This window comes from Camelus dromedarius, chromosome 4 (genome assembly GCF_036321535.1).
Source record: "Camelus dromedarius isolate mCamDro1 chromosome 4, mCamDro1.pat, whole genome shotgun sequence".
Taxonomy (NCBI): Eukaryota; Metazoa; Chordata; class Mammalia; order Artiodactyla; family Camelidae; genus Camelus; species Camelus dromedarius.
The window spans coordinates 44,391,193-44,410,648 of record NC_087439.1 but is presented as its reverse complement, the minus strand read 5'-3'; the positions used below and the strand labels follow the sequence as shown (position 1 = coordinate 44,410,648).

The 19,456-nt window shown below is 37.5% G+C and overlaps 1 protein-coding gene across 2 annotated transcripts in view; it reads left to right on the top strand.

The window, feature by feature from the left end:
• The window catches only part of ABCB11 (ATP binding cassette subfamily B member 11), a 73,116-nt gene that overhangs the window by 40,005 nt on the left and 13,655 nt on the right, over window positions 1-19,456 (top strand). For both annotated transcript variants that reach the window (XM_010982480.3, XM_064484888.1), the window contains 8 exons: window positions 1,030-1,200; window positions 1,698-1,899; window positions 2,840-2,915; window positions 6,996-7,098; window positions 13,233-13,397; window positions 14,961-15,065; window positions 15,155-15,316; window positions 17,831-18,034. In XM_010982480.3, the coding sequence (XP_010980782.2) occupies window positions 1,030-1,200; window positions 1,698-1,899; window positions 2,840-2,915; window positions 6,996-7,098; window positions 13,233-13,397; window positions 14,961-15,065; window positions 15,155-15,316; window positions 17,831-18,034 (1,188 nt within the window). The remainder of the gene's footprint in view (window positions 1-1,029; window positions 1,201-1,697; window positions 1,900-2,839; window positions 2,916-6,995; window positions 7,099-13,232; window positions 13,398-14,960; window positions 15,066-15,154; window positions 15,317-17,830; window positions 18,035-19,456) is intronic.

Sequence of the window (19,456 nt, the reverse complement as noted above, 5' to 3'; positions counted from 1 at the left end):
TCATGCTTACTACGTACCAGGCACTGTTCTAATTACTTTACATTATTCATTCATCTAACCCTCACAATTATCCTGTCAGGCAGCTACTATTATTAATCGCCATCTGCAGATGGAGAATTGAGGTTCCGAGAGGTCAGATCACTTGCTCCAGGCAGGAGAGTCAAGGTTCACATCCAGCTGGTCTGGCTCGAGAGTCGGTGGTCTAGAATACTTTCTATTCAGCCTTCTAAATTACTTGTGTGAATAAGATTACAGCTGTGAGTATGAGATATAGTCAAGTGGTTAAAAAGTATAAAGCTTTAGAATCAGACTGCCTCCATATGAATCCCAGCTTCTCCACTTGCAAGCTTTAAGAACGTGGGCAAGTTACTTTGCCCCTCAGACCCCAGCATTTCCTTATCTATCAACTGAGAACAGCAGTGCCTACCTCATGGGCCATCTGTGAGGACTAAATGAGATGGTATGTGTAAGGAACTCAGATCCATGCTTCCTACATGGTAGGTGCTCAACTCATGTTGGCTCATAAATAATAAGCAAGATAAGGGTCTGACAACAATACCTCATTGTGAGATTCCAGTGTAAGACAGGCAAGATACTCAGTAGCTATTTGCTGTCCGTGCTAATGATTATAAAGCTTCTTTGACCTTTCATGCATAATGTATAGACAGCTTTAGTATTGTGTTTTGTTGTGTTGTCTAGCTTGAGAAAAGAGAGAAGGATTTGATACATGCTTTAATCCTCTAAAATGGATTTTTCAGGACCTTGATCAACTTTTACTGGTGTGGAAACATTTTGTTTGAAGTTCAGCTAAAGAGGAACATTTTTACAGCCCAGAATGGAAGAATATCAATATCTTTATTTTACTTGTATATTGATTGTACAATAACCTGTTTCAGGAAAAGGGTATTTCTTTCACTGAAAAGTGGGCCTGGGAAAATTCATGCTTGAGGAGGAAGCTAGAAAGACCCTAGTAATAGATCAGTCAGGATCTATTCTTTCTCTTCGTTATCAGTGTCACTTTCTTCCTAGCAATTTGACACTCTTGTTGGAGAAGGAGGAGGCCAGATGAGTGGTGGCCAGAAACAAAGAATAGCCATTGCTAGAGCCCTCGTCCGAAACCCAAAGATCCTGCTATTGGACATGGCCACCTCAGCGCTGGACAATGAGAGTGAAGCCATGGTACAAGAAGCACTGAGTAAGGTTTGTTGAAAGTCTGAGTTCCTTTTATAGGTCCGTGTGAAAATTTTTGAGCTTCTGTAGGAAAGGCAGCTGTGGAGAGAGGAGAGATAGACAGAAGGAGAGACAGAGAAGGACTACATGGGTCCGTGTATCTGACTGTTTAGAAAATACTGACTGACCACGATGTTCCTCACAATCGAATAGGAGATATTATGATTTGCTTCCAAAAGCTGCACAGGTAAAATCTGAAATCTTATTAAGTCTGACTTATAATATGTGATTTTTTGAAATTACCATTTTGGTCTTTAGCTGTTGATCAATAGCAGCAACCAGACCAACATGTGATGGTGCTTATTGGCCATAAGGAAGTATGCTGGCATTTCCTAATGTCTACATAGCCTATATAAGGGTTTTCCCAGGGGCCAAGGCTCTGCCTTCTTTGTGGATTCTGAGACTGTCCAGATAATGTCAGCTCTGTCTTACAGTCTCGTCTAACAGTGCACTGTACCTTCTTACAGATTCAGCACGGGCATACAATCATTTCTGTTGCTCATCGCCTCTCCACGGTCAGAGCTGCAGACATCATTATTGGTTTTGAACACGGTACAGCAGTGGAAAGAGGAACCCACGAAGAACTGTTAGAAAGGAAAGGCGTTTACTTCACTCTTATGACTTTGCAAAGTCAAGGAGATCAAGACTTTAATGAAAAAGACATAAAGGGCAAGTGCCTTTTCCATTATGCTTGTACAGTATATTTAATCATTAGCATTTATAGTGTTTTTTTGATTTCTATGCATTTTAATATACGGTGTCTTATTTGTTCTTCTCAAAGCCCTGGGAGACGTTGTATAGATGTTAAAGGAAAGAACGGAAGCTCAGGAGGTTTAGTTACTGATCAACTCAGAGAGCTAAATATAACCCAGGTCTTCTGTGGAAGAACCTCCAATTCCATCCCCTTTTTTCCCTCATTCTTTGCAAATACGAGGGGCTTCCTGGAGTGTCCTCCACTCAGTAGGAGCTCTCTTCTTGTTGGTTGAGCGAATTGATCAATGACTGAAAAGTTTTATGCTTATTTTCACTAGCATGGATGGATACTTCAGGTCCTTGTGTGCCTTCTCTTTTTCAATCTGAATTTTCAGATTTGGTGGTTTACCCCAACATACGTTATAGCCAGTCATGCTCAACTTTCTCTACCATATCACATCTGGATTTGTGAACCCCACAGGGTAATATGACAGTATACATTTAACACATGTGATTTACTCTGAAAAGCTTTTTTTAAAATTTGGTGAGTCTACCTTTTTTTTTTTTTTTTTTTTTGACCACCTCTAGCAGGGCCTCTTACAAGTTTTTTTTGTGATTTATATTGGCTCTAGTTCTAGGATATCTTTTTCTATGGTGATAATACATAGGCTATCCCACAGTTCAGAAGATTCAATCTTGCTGAGTATCTCGAAAATTTGTTAGAATGTGCTGGACAAGTGCTGAGTTTTATTTATTGCAGTAAAGTGAATGGAATGTTTTAGACATAGTATCAGACATAGACATAGACATATCAGACATAGTAATGATACACTAGGCCAATATGGGAAATAATTTTATTTTGATGTGGTTCTGTGTATCATACACACTAAGGAATCACTCATGTTGTGTTGAACAGGAAAAGATGAAACTGAAGATGCCTTACTTGAGAGAAAACAGACCTTTAGCAGAGGGAGCTACCAGGCTAGCCTAAGGTAAGTGCAAGCCATGAGCAGATTTTAAAGTTTTCCAGTGTTCTTAGGAGCCCTCCACAGCCATGGTCCTCGGGTGATGTCTCAGGTCCAGCAAGGGGAGCCCTTAAGCACAGTCCCAGGGCTTGTGTAATATGAACATGCAAAAGAATCCTTGGCTGCTGTATTGACATTTCTGTCTCCAATTCATAGAGATTTCTTGTTTAAATTTCGCTTCTCATTTTATGGAGGATAGAGGTCATGGTAAAGACACTCAGTAGTGAAAATGTTTATTGAGCTTAGAATGAGGATTTTAAAAAAAAAATCTGTGTTTAGACTTGTCTCCCAAAGCTAACTGTAGTATGAAACACTGTCTTAAACGAAGGTCAAATTCATACCTTTAACTCCATTCTTTAATTCAGTTTCCACTCAATAGGTTACAAATATTTCTGCTCCCCAAGTTACCTATCCAAAGTCAAATCATTCTTTAACTAGTTGAAATAAGATGTGTTGTCTAATGTTTAAAGAGAATTTTCCTAAATATGAACTTTTTTTTTCTGAATCAATATATGGGTATGCACTTCCAAAACGTATTTTTAGAGTATGTTATTACAAGATTATAAATTTAGTTTTTCATTCTGGTTTAAGAGTTTCAAAGAAATTAGTTCCTTTAAGAGTCTGTATATTAAGAAGAATTCTTCCCAGGAGTAATTGTACTTGTGAAAATGTTATTTGAGATCTTTTTTTCTTAAGGTGGGAGACTATTTGTAGGCAATAGGCTGACAGAATATTTCTCTACCATGGCCTACTATGCCTAGAACATTTAATTCAAGGCTGTACTCTGAACAAAGGCTCAGTTTAGGACTTGCTCATTCAAGATAGCTAATTATCTATTGAGAAATGCTGAAAGAGGCTTAAAATATAATATTCAGGTAACAACTCCAAGTAGTTCAAACACAGATTTGTATATTTTTAATATTCAAAGAATAGTACACTGAGTTTATTCTTCTTTTTGAGAACAAGTCTGTTCAGAAAAAATTTCAAGAAATGCTAGTTTCATTGAATTTTTTTAATTTGGAAAGTAGTAAAGCAATAGCTTCAAGTTTCTCTGTAAAGTAAAAGCTATTACAAATTGCCAAAATTGTTAGGCAAATTTTATAGACACCTGACATTATGTTTAACCAGGCTTTTCTGATTGGAAGAAAAAATATTAAGTTAAAAAGTCCATTAGAATCACAATCTGAAGATACCCACTAACTTCTTAACCATAGAGAATGACTAGGCAGCTCTTAATCACTAAGTTAAAGGTTGCAAAGAGATGTACCTCATGGTCATGTCAACAAGAAAATAAACATTTTCTTAATTTTTTAAATGAACAAAATTCTTCCCATTCTAAGTAGTTTACTTACAGTTTACTAGTAGGACCAGATAACCATTTTTAATATAAACATTTCCTATTTGGCTATTAGTTCTCACAAATTCTACATTTTGATGAGTAGCAGGAGAAACCCAGATATACAACCTATAAACAGAAAGTAGCTATTAACCTCCTGGAGAGAAAGATTTATAAGTTTGAGTAAGAAGGTTTGTTAAAAATAAAAGATCTATTAGCAAACACAATAAGATATTTTTAAAGATGACTAACTAAAATGTTAGTTTGTATCTTATTTCCTTGGCTTCAGTCTTTCTGATGGCTAAGTCCTTCTTTGCGTTCAAGAACAATTTAATGGATGAGAGTAATTAACTTTCTAAATAATAATGTTGGGAGAGAGGGCATATTTCCCAAATTAGCTGCCTTTTTTTGTGTGGTGAGAAGTGGTACGCAGCTTCTGAGGAAGGAAGTGGCAGGTGTTAGAGGTTTCTGAAAAACAGTGTGATAGAAATCTAACTCTGGTGTTTATGGTAGACCAGAGGGGACAGGTAGGGCACCTGCCTCGCATCCTTACTGTCCATGGTCTCATTAGGGCAGCTTATACTAGACAGGTAGAATGGTGTGGGGAACGGCAAAAGAGATTTAAGAAATAAAAGATTGAAGTAGGAGAAGTTTGAGGGGACAGGGATCTAGGTCTTCCATGCTCAGAGCTGGGAAGGAGGTAGTCAACTGTATTTTGACACTCTCTCTTTCTCCACATACCCCTCCCTTGGCTTCAAATGCTCTGAATTTCTTTGTAAGCCCATAACGTGAAGTCTCAGCCCCATCATGTACTCTTCTCTCTCTAGCTGACACCTACTTGTTCCTCACACCTTCAGGAGATGACATATCGACCTTAGTTACCTAACTTAAAGAAAGGACTCTATTTCTACAGAGTTTCAGGCCATGTGGGAGGGAATTTGGGTGTCCCAGAGGTCAGTTTGGTAGCAGGGAGTCTAAGTGAGGTATGGTTCCATGCCTGATCGTGATGAGACTTGGCAACAGTTTGAATGAGCAAGAGCAAGAAAGAGGGAGGACTTGAGATAAATGCACCTGGTTGAACCTGAGTGACTAAGAGGATGGCAATGCCATCAACAGACCATGCAAGCAAATTAGAGTGAGGAAGCTGATGTGTCTTCTCAAGAAGGCTGGATGAGCACAGATCACTGGCAGGCACCACCTTGGTATTTATTTTAGTCTGACTTCACTTGGATGCAGATGATACAGAGAGACTTGTGAATGGCTCCTTCTGGATCACACTAACACAGCTGATGCAGTTCTCCTGCCTCTAACATCTCTCTTTACACTGTATTTCTTCAGACTACGTGCTTTGATAACGTAACGTCCATTCTCTCAAGTCTTCAGGATTGCCTGTATCACTTAAGACTCTGCAAATGTCTAAAAACATAAGACAATCTGGTTTAATCTTTAAAAGGGAAAAAATAAGTTTACAAAACTAAATAGTCCAAGGATGCTTTAGCTTCAGACAAAGCTGGGGCTTCAGTGATTTGTCCGGGATACATACCATTTCTCCCTCTTCCCTTCTCAGCTCTACTTTTTTTCAGTATTGGCTTCGTTTTTCAGGGAGCTTCTTTCCTTGGGGTCTTGGTGTAATTGACAGCCGCTTCCAGTGTTACATACTTTCGAGTTTAACCTAGAGGAGAATAGGCATCTCCTTCCCAGACATCTCAGGGAAAAAACAAAACAACCCGAATCAATCACTTCCTGTATCTGCCGTATACTAAGTGTGTGTAACTGGTAACCCTGTCTCCATGCTCCTCCTTCTATTGTTCTTTCAATCAGCAGTGCTCTTCCCACTAGCCTACAAATACCCAGATCCTACCTTCACCGTCTTCTCCATGAAGCCTTTTATGATAACATCTGACCTACATTCCTTTTTCCTTTAAATTTCCGTACTCTTTATTTAAACCTGCCTTATAGCACTTACCACATTCTTCCTTGTATCAGGGTTGAGAACATGCATAGCTAAAAGATTTTAGTCTCCTTGAGGGAGAAATCTGTAATTGACCAGTCTTTGTATGCCCCACTGCACCTGGCGTTGGTTTCCATGTTGTAGGTGCACAATAAACTTCTGTTGAACGAATGAATGCACACATCAAGCTAAATTATATTTCAGTAAGGTATTTGTTAATTAAATCTATCCCTAGGGGCAGTACCTAGCCTGGAGAAAGTCTCATTAGGGTCCCTGTTTCCTCCTACTAGTCCATTTGTATCCAGTGGTATTATGCTAAAGCAAACAACAGGGACAGAGAAGGAAAGAGGGAGAGAAAGAGAGATATAAAAACTGCAACCTACAACCAGAAGGGAGGTAACAGTGATGGACCATTGCCATTATAGCAGTTAACAGAACCCTGTGAGTTTGGAATGGATTTGAGTCTTGGACCTTTTTTTTAGTGGACTTGTGGAACAACTTGGCCCCCCTTTTCTTACTCCTGCCTTGGGTATACTTTGAATCAGGGTTTAGCTTGGTACCCACGGCAGCCAAACTGATTAGCTTTGCCCTAAGAATAGCTCTATCAAACGTGATCAGAAAGCTCCCTTATCTGGTTACCATGTGACATAGCAAACATTTCTGTTCATTTCACGCAAGTGATGTAAACTTGGAACGAATTGAGTCCTGTTCCAACCTGCCCACAATCTGCAGACTAATTCACCTTTCTGTTTATTTACAGAGCTTCCATCCGGCAACGCTCCAAGTCTCAGCTTTCTTACCTGGGACATGAACCTCCGTTAGGCGTTGTAGATCATAAGTCTACTTATGAAGAAGACAAAAAGGTCAGGCACCAGTCGCTCATGGGGGAATGGAAGAAGTCTCTCTAGGAGACTACCATATGCCCTTTAAACCTAGAATATGGGTTTTCAAGGCCTTTGTCTAGTATTGTTTCACTAAGTCAAACTAAATGGGAGAAGCCTTTAGGACCTGATGAAAACTCTAAATTTTACATAATATTTTAAAGAAACACGAATTAATTAAATACTTTTAAGGGTACATGGTGACTAAGACTGAACTAATTAAGGATTAATTTGATAGTTCTTAGATGAACCATTTTAATAAATACAGGCAAATTACATGTACTTAGCAGATTATTTGATTATGTAGTTATCCTTTTAAAATTTTTAAGAATATCTGAAAACTTTTTTCAAAATTTTAATTCTTCTTAAGATCAACAGAACTATTTGATATACAGTTTACCACAAATTTTAAATTAACGGGGACTGATTAGGTTTCATGGACATTTGTTTATTTCCTACAATTTTATAATCATTGTTTTAGGGGCATTTAAAATTAACACTATTAATTCTAACATCATTCAAAACAACATAAACAGGAAAGAGATAGAAGAAATCAACACATGTAACAATATAAAACTTTCTTCATCAGAATCCATTGCTGTGGGTGCAGTCTAATTTTCACATAAGGTGACCATCCCTCCTCCTGAAAGCATTTCTTCATCACTGAACTTCATTTTCCACCCCTGATAGCCTCATTTTCGATTCCCCCATTATTCTTCATTTGAATCTTCATGGCAGTTTTCTTATTGAGCCTTATTTCTGTTGTCTTATCCTATTTTTAAATTATAAGCTGCTTAAAGTTCATGACTACATATTATTTGTGTTTATATCGACTTGGGCACCTTGCTTTGCCCTAAGAATAGCTTTGTCAAACCTAGCTGGAAGCTACCTTCTCTGGTTACCATGTGACCTAGCAAACATTTCTGTTTATTTGACACATGAAAACTTAGAACCAGTTGAGTCCTGTTCCAGCCTGCCCACAATCTACAGACTCTTCCATCTTTCTGTTTACTTACAGAGCTGCACCAATAGGACATCAAGAGATTTTAAAACTAGGATGAAAAATTGAATTTTCACAATGATATAAAGCCCTAACCACAAGATTTATTGAAGCAAATGAGTCAGAGAATACTTTAATTACAAGCACATCCATTATGCATAATGTCATTTCAGATTGTCTTTAAAATCTTTCAGAATGAGAATCCATTTTGGAAGTAATTAGAAACATTGATTCGCAATGCCAAACTTGGAATAAAGTACTGCTTATGATCTTATGACTATGATAGAAGGATTATTAAGGTTCTCTTTTGGTTTTAATACATTAATAATGAATAAATAGAGGTCTCAATATCTAGTAGAGTTGGTTTAAATAAACTTAATAGAAGAACACTTTGTCTCAGAAGCAGCAGGATGAAGGCAGTGAGAGAAAACATATTTAGCAGGCATGATTGCTTATGCATCTTGCCCTTAAGTACTTAACCCCTCTTCTTCCAAGAGGTCTAGAAATAGATACTTCATTTGCATCCATGGTGTTGCCACTCGTAACTACAAGATGCATTATGGAAGGGGTTTAGTAAGCTTCAAGGAGAAAGAATCAAACATAACAGCACCAATCATATTCAATTTTTGCATTTTAATTTTTTCCCTTAGTTTCTGGGTAGATATTTGACAACTAAAGCAAGAGAGTGAGAAAGGAAGGAAAAGAAAATCTGATTTTGTTGTTATTGTTGAAGCTGGTAAATGTCTCAGCATAGCTGACAGTCAGATTCCCTAGAGATCAGGTTCCCAGTGTTCTTATGAGGCAGGGAAAACCTCAGAAGGGAGTTATTGAAATAAAAGGAAACCTAAATCAAATATAGAGATTAGTTTTAGAGACATAAAAATGTTCCATATAATATTCTACTTATCAGCATTGTCAATTAGAATGGAACAATTAAACTCAATTAAATGTAAACAAGTGTAATTTTAAAATTTTGAGACTTTAATTTGACTTTTTAATTTTAAAAAGATGGCACTTTATATTCTGTCTCTAATTAAGGGAGGAAAAGAAGAAAGGGCAAAATTCACAGGGAAGCCAATGTGGTTTTGCTAAAGTTCTAAGAAAAAAAGATCGTATGCTTATATTACTACTGCTCATTTGTATGATAATTATATTAGTCTTTTGATTTAAAAATTAAGTATCTTTAAAAGGGAAAACAGAATCAGGGTTGGTAAATTAAACTTACAGACTTTCTAATCCAAGTAAATTTTAAAGTATTTTAAACATTTGGGTTATTCTAATCCCAAGTACAATTTAATGTATTTTAATAGTTAACTAAGTTCTGCAAGATCAAGCACTGGCAAAACCTTTTTTTTTTCTTCTCATTTGGATGAAGTTCTAACCTTACCTTCTGTTAATTGGGAGATTTTTTATCTTGTGTTGCAATGCAAAAGGCTTACTTACATAAAGGAGTTATCTCCACCTTGTGGTCTCTTCAAGTTTCAACTCTGAAAACTTAGAAGAGAGGGTTTCAAAAGTTGGTGCTTCTGAACTCTAAGTGGGGCATCTGAAATCTCATCTCATATTTAGCTGGTGACAAAGTTAAGACTACAGCCTGTTTTTTCTTCCTTTCCAAGCTATGCTCTTGGCTCTCATAAATGGAGTCAGATCGTAGTTCTAATGCTGATAAAATTAAGTTTAGGATTAGGGGAAACCTGCAAGCTAGAGGTTCCAGTCTCTGATATCTAGGCATCTCTTTTAGGGAAACTGAAAAACAACGTAGATTATATATGAGATCGAGTCAAGGTTAAATATTGGAAACCCATCACTTCATCTCAGCTAACAGATCTTATGGATACAGATCTTAAACATTGGTTAAGAGATAGGACAGAGACAGGATCTATAAAGATGACTATCGGTGCTTGATCATTTGGAGTCCCTGCTTCTTGGTCATAGTTACTGTTTTTTATCATCATATCTGAAGGTCATGCTTAAGGCAGGAGACCCCTATGGATTGGCACAAAGAAATCAGTGTAACAAAGTATAGAAATCAGGACTTAAGACTTAAGTTGGAAGTTATATTTTCACCTGATCTACGCAAGGAGATGGAAGGAAGAAAGGAAACTGGAAAAAGCCCAGTGTCTAGCATTGAACCAGTATTTTTTTCAATAAATGTTTTGTTGCATATATGCACCGTGGGCATAAAAGCCTCATTCATTCTTTCATCCAGTAAACATTGATTGCACACCTGCCATGTGCCAGGTATTGTGTTAAGGATGCAAAGAAGAACAGGAGCCACTGTCCTCCCTGCGCTGGAGCTGCCAGAGGAATATTTCTTTACATGAGATGAACACATGAGCACTGTGCAACTTGACATTGCCACAGCAGAGTCACGAACTCTGCAGTGAGGAAGCATATATAAACTTTTATAATCTTTTCTCTCTCTGTGAGTTACTGATTTTCTGTGAATTTATTATTATTATGTTATCTTTAGCTTTATAGCTTTTTTTGGTAAGTAAATTTGTCTTTAGCTTTGTAAAATCCCAGAGGAAAAAACCCTTCTGTACATAATGACTTTAATTGTATTTTGTTTTCTTTTATTATTCTCTTTTAGCAATATCACATAAAAGTCAATCAAAAGTCAGTTACTCAGGGATAGATTTCCTAGTTTCTGCATCATTCAGTCTTGATAGCTGCATCTTTGGGGAGGTTGGGGGATAGTTTCCTTTAAAGTCAAACTTTCAGTGAAAAGGGACAAAAGAAAATTATTCAAAATAAATTTTGCTTCTTGTTAGTTTATCTTGGAATGATAACTACTGGATGAAAGGTACTTTATATTGTTTTTAAATGTCTTCGGTTTTGCTGTTACAGTTTAGGGATCCCTTCAGGTATCAGAAGACCAGGGAAACTTCTATCGTATCAGGCTGAGGATGAACCATCCGTGGGGCTGTGGTTCTAGGACATGTTGGAGTTTAATGTCCTAGATGGTATAGCACAGCTGACACTTTCAAAACATACAAACATGGAATCTAAGACATTTAGTTCTGGAAGGGATTTTGGAGATTGTATACTGCTGAGGAGCTCACAACTAGGCTTTGTCACCAGAAATACCTGAGGAGTATTTTGTAAAACACAGATTCACATTCGGCTTATGAAATTAGAATTTCTGCTGCAGGGACCCAGGTATCCGTGTTTTTAATCATCAGCCCATGTAAGCCTGGTATATATCCAGATGTGGACACCAAGAACTGCCTAAAACTGTAGAGGATCTGATATTTTGCTCGATTGCAAGCTATCAAGTTAATCTAACACAATTTCATGGATGCTGGCAGAATACAAAAGAGCCCTGTGTCAAGACAAAAGAGCTTATCACTCATAGCCAGAGCAGGAGCCAGAGGACAGTATTTGCACTAGTTCCTCAGTGCAACCCTGCTTCTTGTAGGTTGATGCAAAGAGAGCCAGCTGATACCAGCAAATAAAGTAGGGGCAGGTTGTTACAGGGGAGGAATCCTGGGCTTGGAGAACCTGACGTGTTTATAATGGGCAGTAAGGCCATCTGCCTTTTTCTTGGGTTGGAGACACTCTCTCTGTCCTCCAAGGCTATATGCTATACAAACATCCTTGAAAAAATAGCCTAAACACAGGTTGTCAATGCCTCTTGTCACAAGATGTGCAGAAATGTAAGAGACCCATAAAGAATTGTCTCCCCCAAACAACTTAGTCCAGCTCTCCCATTTTCAGAATGAGGTAACTGTACCCCCAGAGAGCTGTGGTGCTTGGTGATGTATTCCACTGGTGGCCACATGGGGCTCATCCAAGAACCCTGTTCTTTCTACGCCTGTTTCACTCATGCTTTCCCAAGCATCCTTCTTCCTCTCTGCATTGATTTCCTAGAGTTGAGTAAGCTGTCAGAGGTGAAATCGTTGAACAGAAGACTTGCTGCATGAGTGAGTAGTAATCACAAGTGCAACTGTTGAGGGCAGGCCAAGAGAGAACTTGAAATGGACAAATCTGTCACCAGCTGAGTTGCCATCCTTCATCCTATTTGGCTTGCAACTCTGATGACATGGACACTAGGCTTTTATTTAAATTGAGATGGTAATGTAGTCTTTGACTTTGGAAGCAAAAGGAAAGTATATGGAGTTCTTTTCTGCCATCTGCTCCTGACATTCAGCTCCCGAAAGGGTAAATTACTGTGTGTTAATGAAAGAGTGCTAATAGTTTTGAAGTCAATTTGCTGTAGACATTTTTAGTGTGTTTTAGTAGAAGAAGTTTAAAAAAATCAATACAAATCTATATATGCCCCCTAAAGTCCTTTCTCAAATAAAGTGGGTAATAAATTTAACAAATTACTGAATAATGGTCCTAAAAACCAAGCACTTAATAATAGCTGCAGCAGGGAAAATGATGGCAAAAATGGTGAGATTCTGAATATAGTATTTGCCTTCAAGAGGATAAAAATGTGCCAGCCCTGACACTTTAATGACAGCTAAAATGATCGGAATAGGGAAGTTTTCAATTAATTTTTAGTCCTTGTGAAGAAAATGCAGAACTTAGAAATCCAAATAGATTACCACTTATTTCTGGGCACTCATTAAAGTAAACCTTGCAGAAAATATGCAACTGTTAGCTGTTGACACCACTGAACGCATTTTTAAAATTATTTTGCCTTGTTTCGATGCACTGGCCTGCCTTAGAACTTTGGTTGGTTACTGAATTATAGAGCTTGGACATTTGTAAAGGACCTAACTTGCAAACTTCACAAGTCCTCAAATATGCAAATACCACTGTAGCACAAAACCTTTTTTTAATTGGGGGTTTATTTTTCTTACAAATCCAACATATCTATTATTCCCCAAAAGTTAATACATATGCGGCTGTGAAATGAGAACCATAAACTCACCTTCAGATGAACAGACACTCTGGGAGCAGGTCCATCCGAGTCACAGCTGGATCTCCAGCCCTTCAGAACCATTTCTCACAATTATAGCAAAATCTCTGCATTTCACAGATCTTTGAGGTTGCTCATAAGCAATCAAACCATGACTCAGATCTGTAGATGACAAAGGGTCTGCTGTATAACAAAAGAGTAGATGCAAAAACTTAGATAATTAATGTAACCCCCTCTCCCCTCAAGGACAAGAACATTCCTGTGGAAGAAGACATTGAGCCTGCTCCAGTTAGGAGGATTCTGAAAATCAATGCTCCAGAATGGCCCTACATGCTGGTAGGGTCGGTGGGTGCCGCTGTCAACGGGACGGTCACACCTTTCTATGCCTTTTTATTTAGCCAGATTCTTGGGGTAAGCAAACAGCTGGACCAGCTTTATTCTCCTCACACCTTTTGTTTGTCCATCAGTGGATTTTGTCATTTTTGATAGGTCGGCTCTTGGTGGTAATGTTTTTAAGCTGTTTTTTCCCCTCATCTCTAAAGGATTAAAAATACCTCTAGTCCCCATCACACAGGTGGTAAGAAGGTGAAGCTGAGTCTCATTTGGGCTGGCAGTTTGGGGTTTGGGGGGATTTGTATAGTGATTTTTAAAACCAAACTGAGGTAAATCTTTAAATCCCTGTATTTGTAGACTGTAAACTTACGTGAGTTATTCGATGCTGGGATGAATAGTGTGGTGTCTTCTGAACCCACTTCATTCATTAATAATGAATGTATTCTTTATTATTAAGAACCACAAAGGCCCTAGAAACTCTTTGTCCTAGAAACAGTATATCTCATTTATTTAGAACCTTTCTCCCACCCCTTTGGAATTTGTGATGATTTCAACAGGTTACTTCTGCTTTATAGAAAAGGATTTGTTCATGGAAAAGTATACGTTGTTTTCAGGAGATTTATTTGGCATCTAGCAGGCACTCGATAAATATTTGTTGAATAAATGGTTTCCTTTGAGCAACTGCTTGCTGGCATGGTTCTAGTTACATTAATGCAGAGCAATAAGTAAGGATTTATTGTGCAGCTCTCTAATGAATACTTTTTCTGAACTCTCACAGTGCCCTCACTTAGTCTGAATTAGCAAGGTTTTGTTGTACCTAAAATCTACCTCAGCATCAGGTGCTGTCAGTGGGATACATAGCTGTTCTCTCCATTTCCTTATTGCAGCAGCTTGGTCCCCATTCAGTTACTTGAGCACGTCCCTATAAGTTCATAATATACTTATGAGTATAGTTTACCACTTACTACAGGCTGAAAAAAAAAACATTCACAGTTTCCATAGTTTTTTGAGGGAAATGTTTTCAGCTTCTGGTGTTTTAGAGGCAACAACTTCAGCCTCAGATGGATGGAAGCTTTTCTCTCCTAAGCCAATTCCAGTCAGTGTCTTGATAGCTAGTTGATTTTTAAATGATGCTATTATTTGTATATCTATAATTTATGAAACTAATAATAGGTAAGGTGCCTGAGTGGGAAAACCGTCTTTACAGCATCTATTATTTGGAAAAAAACATAGGTCATGATAGTACTTTGAGTTTTGTCCCAGAATAACATTCTCAGATACTCTAGTATCTTCCTTCCTGCCTTCCTGCCTTCCTTTTCTCCTTGCCTTATTATGTAAATAACTTGAGGCATTTCATCATATTGTTCATCTGTATCAAAGAAAAGCCAACACAATTGCCTACATCAGGCAAAGAAGACAAAAAATTCTGTAAATCATAACCAAATTGTTTTCATTCACCCGCATTCCTTTCCCACAGAGAATTAAAATACACATAATCATAGTTAACTTTGGTTTAATTGCTGGTATGTTTAAAGTGAAACCCTTTTTTTAAGAGAAATTTCTTTTAAACATATTTGAATGGATTTCTTTTGCTATTGTTTGTAATAATACAGTTACTTCCATATTTACTATTTTGCAAAGACTTTTTCAATTCCTGACAAAGAAGAACAGAGGTCCCAGATCTATGGTGTGTGCCTGCTCTTTGTAGCAATAGGCTGTGTATCTCTTTGCACTCAATTTCTACAGGTAAGGAATTTTATTTTTCAGTAAGTGATTTAGCTATTTCCCCTCGCCTTTCATGTTAAAATATCACTAAAGACTCCTTTATGTTTTAGGGATATGCTTTTGCTAAATCTGGGGAACTCCTCACGAAAAGGCTACGTAAACTGGGTTTCAGAGCAATGTTAGGGCAAGACATTGGCTGGTTTGATGACCTCAGAAATAGCCCTGGAGCACTGACAACAAGGCTTGCTACAGATGCTTCCCAAGTTCAAGGGGTAAGCTGGTGGGGGGGAACCAGGGGTGTAGTAACTGGAATATTTTCCTTTGTGTATTCTGATAATCATGTAGGTGCTTCCCACAGAATAGGAACTCAAGGGATTGGGATACCCAGAGCCACATTTTTACCCATTTCCAAAGCTGACAAACAGCAGCTAAAGCAGCGTCTCCTAGGTAGTGCCTAGAATCAGTGTTAAGGCATCAGTCAAAATCTGTCAGGGTTCTGGATTTCCTCTGAGTCTAGCAATTAAGAAGAACTTTCCCAGTCTACTTTCCCAGATCATTTTTAGCCCCGGAGGCTGATTCCTCAAGATTTAGTTGCGCCCCCTGGAGGGTGGAAGCAAAGAATGTGTGGAGAAAAGCCCTTTTCGCAAGTGCCCAGGGTGTAGTCAGTCTTAGGAAATGAGAAGCTGTTCTGAGCAGTCCAGTCCAGAACCTAAAGGAAGACGTAAAAGATTGCTATCTAGAATCTTGACACATTCAAAGGGCTGCCTTTCTGACCAAGGGAGACTAAGCTGTGGTTTCTAAGGCCCAGAACTGCAGCCTTGTTCAGGGGACTTAAACACGTGTATAAGATGAGGCTACACCTTTAAAAAACCAGACATTTGGGTTAAAGTAATGAAAGTTCAATTTGCCTCCCCAAACCTCTACTCATTTTCTATAAAAATAAGAAAAAGAGGAAAAAGAAAGGTCATGGTTTGTCTGTGAGGCTCTTGGAAGAAAAAATTCATTGGATTGATGGTACTGTACCATGTATCTCAAGTTCTACCAGTTCAACCAACAATGTGGACAATGATAGGGGAGAATTTCAAAAGAACATGAACTCCTCTTACTGAAGGAAACATTCCTATAAATATTTCATCTTGATCATTCTAGGCTTTTTCTACATACACATGTATTTCCCACAAATTGTGGGTCACACTCTACATATTATTTTGTAATCTTTCGTTTTTCCCCTGAAACAATCTGATGTGAGCATATTTTGGTTCTTATATATTCTTCTATAGCAAACTTTTAAAAAACTTATTTATTGAAGTGTAGGGAGTTACAGTGTATCAATTTCTGGTATACAGCATAATGTCCCAGTCATGCATATGTATAGTATTTTCATTTTCATGTTATTTTTCATTAAAGATTATTACAAGATATTGAATATAGTTCCCTGTGCTGTACAGAAAAAATTAGTTTTTTAATCTATTTTTATATATAGTGGTTAACATTTGCAAATCTCAATCATCCGTACTCACGTTTCTCTTCAGATTGTATGAATCTTTCACCTTTTACAGAGAAAACTTTTAATGGCTGCATAATTCATTATTTTAATGTATCATCATTTCTTAAAGAATTCCCCATTTAGATTTTTTCCCCTGTTCCCCCCATTAGCAATTTATATCATTTTACATCAAGCATGGCTTATCCTTGATTAATTTTTCACTCTCAAAATGTAATCACAGGATCAAAATGTATGATTATTTTGAAAGGTTTTAATATGCGTTGTCTTACTGCTTAAAGAAAGTTTGTACCAAATTTACTCTCATTATCCGAGTATTCTAGTGTCTGATTCACCTTACTCTCGACTTTAGATTAAAAAAAATAAACTATAATCTCATTTCTTCTATTTTTGCATCCTTCAATCTGCAAAGAGCTTTTTATTGGTTATTTATTATGACTGGAATTAATCTCACACTGACTGCTCTAGCTATGACACCCATGAAATGAGATTAGTCCATAGATGAGCTACCAAGAATCTGTGAATAAAATAGACTTTTATTAATCCAGCCTTCAAATGCATTAGGGGAGTTCATTATTTAAAAGATCCTCCCGTGGTAAACATAGAACTAGCATATGAGCTAGGCTTTTTCTAATTCCACTCCTAGGTGTATGTCCAAAAGAATTGAAAGCAGGGACACAGACAGATACTTGTACACCCACATTCATAGCACCTTTATTCACTATAGCCAAAAGGTGGAGACAACTGAAGTGTTCATCAACAGTGTTTATTTTGGATAAACAAAATATGGTATATACACACAATGGAATATTATTCAGCTTTAACGGAAGTTAAATTCTGGTACCTGCTGTAACATGGATGGACTTTGAAAACATTATACTTAGCAGAATAAGCTAGACACAGAGGGATAAATATTGTATGATTCTGTTTATACATGGTACCTAGAATAGGCAAATTCATAGAAACAGAAATAGAATAGAAGTTAACAGGTACTGGGGAGAGGGAGGAAGAGGCATGTTATTTAATAGGTAAAGAGTTTTTGTTAAGGATGGTGAAAAAGTCTTGGGAATAAATGTGGTAATGGTCATACAACATTGCAAATGCATTTAATGCCGCTGAATTGTATGCTTAGGAATGGCTAAAATGATAAACATCATGTTATGTATATTGTATCATAATAATTTTTAAAAACCTATCTTTTGCTGTAAAATAGCCTTTTCACATAATGATATTTAGTCAGAGACCGTCTGTCTGAGATTGGGTGATTGCTTTTGGTTTGCAGGCTACCGGCTCTCAAATCGGGATGATGGTCAATTCCTTCACTAACATCACTGTGGCCATGATCATTGCCTTCTTCTTTAGCTGGAAGCTAAGCCTGGTCATAGTGTGCTTCTTCCCCTTCTTGGCTTTATCGGGAGCTGTACAGACCAGAATGTTGATGGGATTTGCCACTCATGACAAGGAGGCTCTAGAGGTCGCAGGACAGGTAATCTCACAGACCCAGTTTTCAGACTACTTAAGGCTGAGTGGCTGTCAGACTGCTGAGAATGAGGAGTGCAAACAGACTTAAAGAAGCTGTTAGCCAACAAACATTCATTAGAGACCTCCCATTAGCCTTTTTCACATATGCCTCTGATGCTGTGAGACTGAGTAGCTGCAGAGAAATAGAGGGGCAAATACAGAGGGTTACATGTTTTCAGTTTCCTCTCAAGCAGTTATTCTTTTCCACATCCCATTTTGGTGTAGTATTCTCATTTGCAAGAGAGGATAGTTCTCTTTCCTCTCTGTTTTGTTTTGCTGGTTTGTTTTCAGCTTAACGATTTCTCCAGGTCATGTTGCCCACACAGAGAGGAGTTATCAATTTTTTCATGGCACACACTTATACGTTTCACACTTCAGTGTCTGTTAGACTTGGGGCAAACATATTTCCCAAAGAGAACCATGAGATACATGCAGTGTAGGTCTCGAATACACTTAGGTTTTAGCTATGCACTTTGAACAGATGTCCTAATTAATATCTGGTTATCAGGAGTAAATGAAGAGATGGTGGCATAGACATTTGCCAGGGATAGGAAATCACACACACACATATACATACCTTCACCTTTTAACAAATTTACTATAAACTAGGTTTTGTCTCTTTAAAGAGAGAATCTGAACACTGCCCAAGTAGGAAGAAGCCACAGGATTTCACCTGCCAATGGTGGAGAGTAGCCAAGTTTTGTACCTTTTTTAGGATAGGACCCTAATTCAGGAACAGTGATTATTTACCCATGGATTGAAATGAATACAAAGTTATAGTATCAACTAAAAGATAAACTTTATACTTAATTTTAATTTATTTTACCTAATATTTGATCAGATTAATTTTTTTAAATGAAGTACAGTCAGTTACAGTGTGTCAATTTCTGATGTACAGCACAATGTCCCAGTCAAGCATATACATACATATATTTGTTCTCATATTCTTTTTCATTAAAGGTTATTACAAGATATTGAATATAGTTTTCTGTACGCTACAGAAGAAACTTGTTTTTTTAATCTGTTTTTATATATAGTGGCTAACATTGGCAAATCTCAAACTCCCAAATTTGTCCCTTCCCACCCTCTTTCCCCTGGTAACAATAAGATTGTTTACTATGCAGATTAATTTTTAAGAAATAGAATCTAATACTTTAAATTTATATTATTCAATCTTTTGTTGCAGACACATCTAAAGTTACCATTTTAGACATTTCAAATGAATTCACAAAGAGGCTAAGAAGTGTTTAAGGATAACCATGTGTACCATTTTCTGCCTCTTCTCTCTTCCTCAATAAGTAGAGGCAACAAAGTCACGTTAGTATCAAGTAGAACTTGAGTGTAACTGATAGAATGTCTCATGGTCCAGTTGATCTCCAGCAACTTC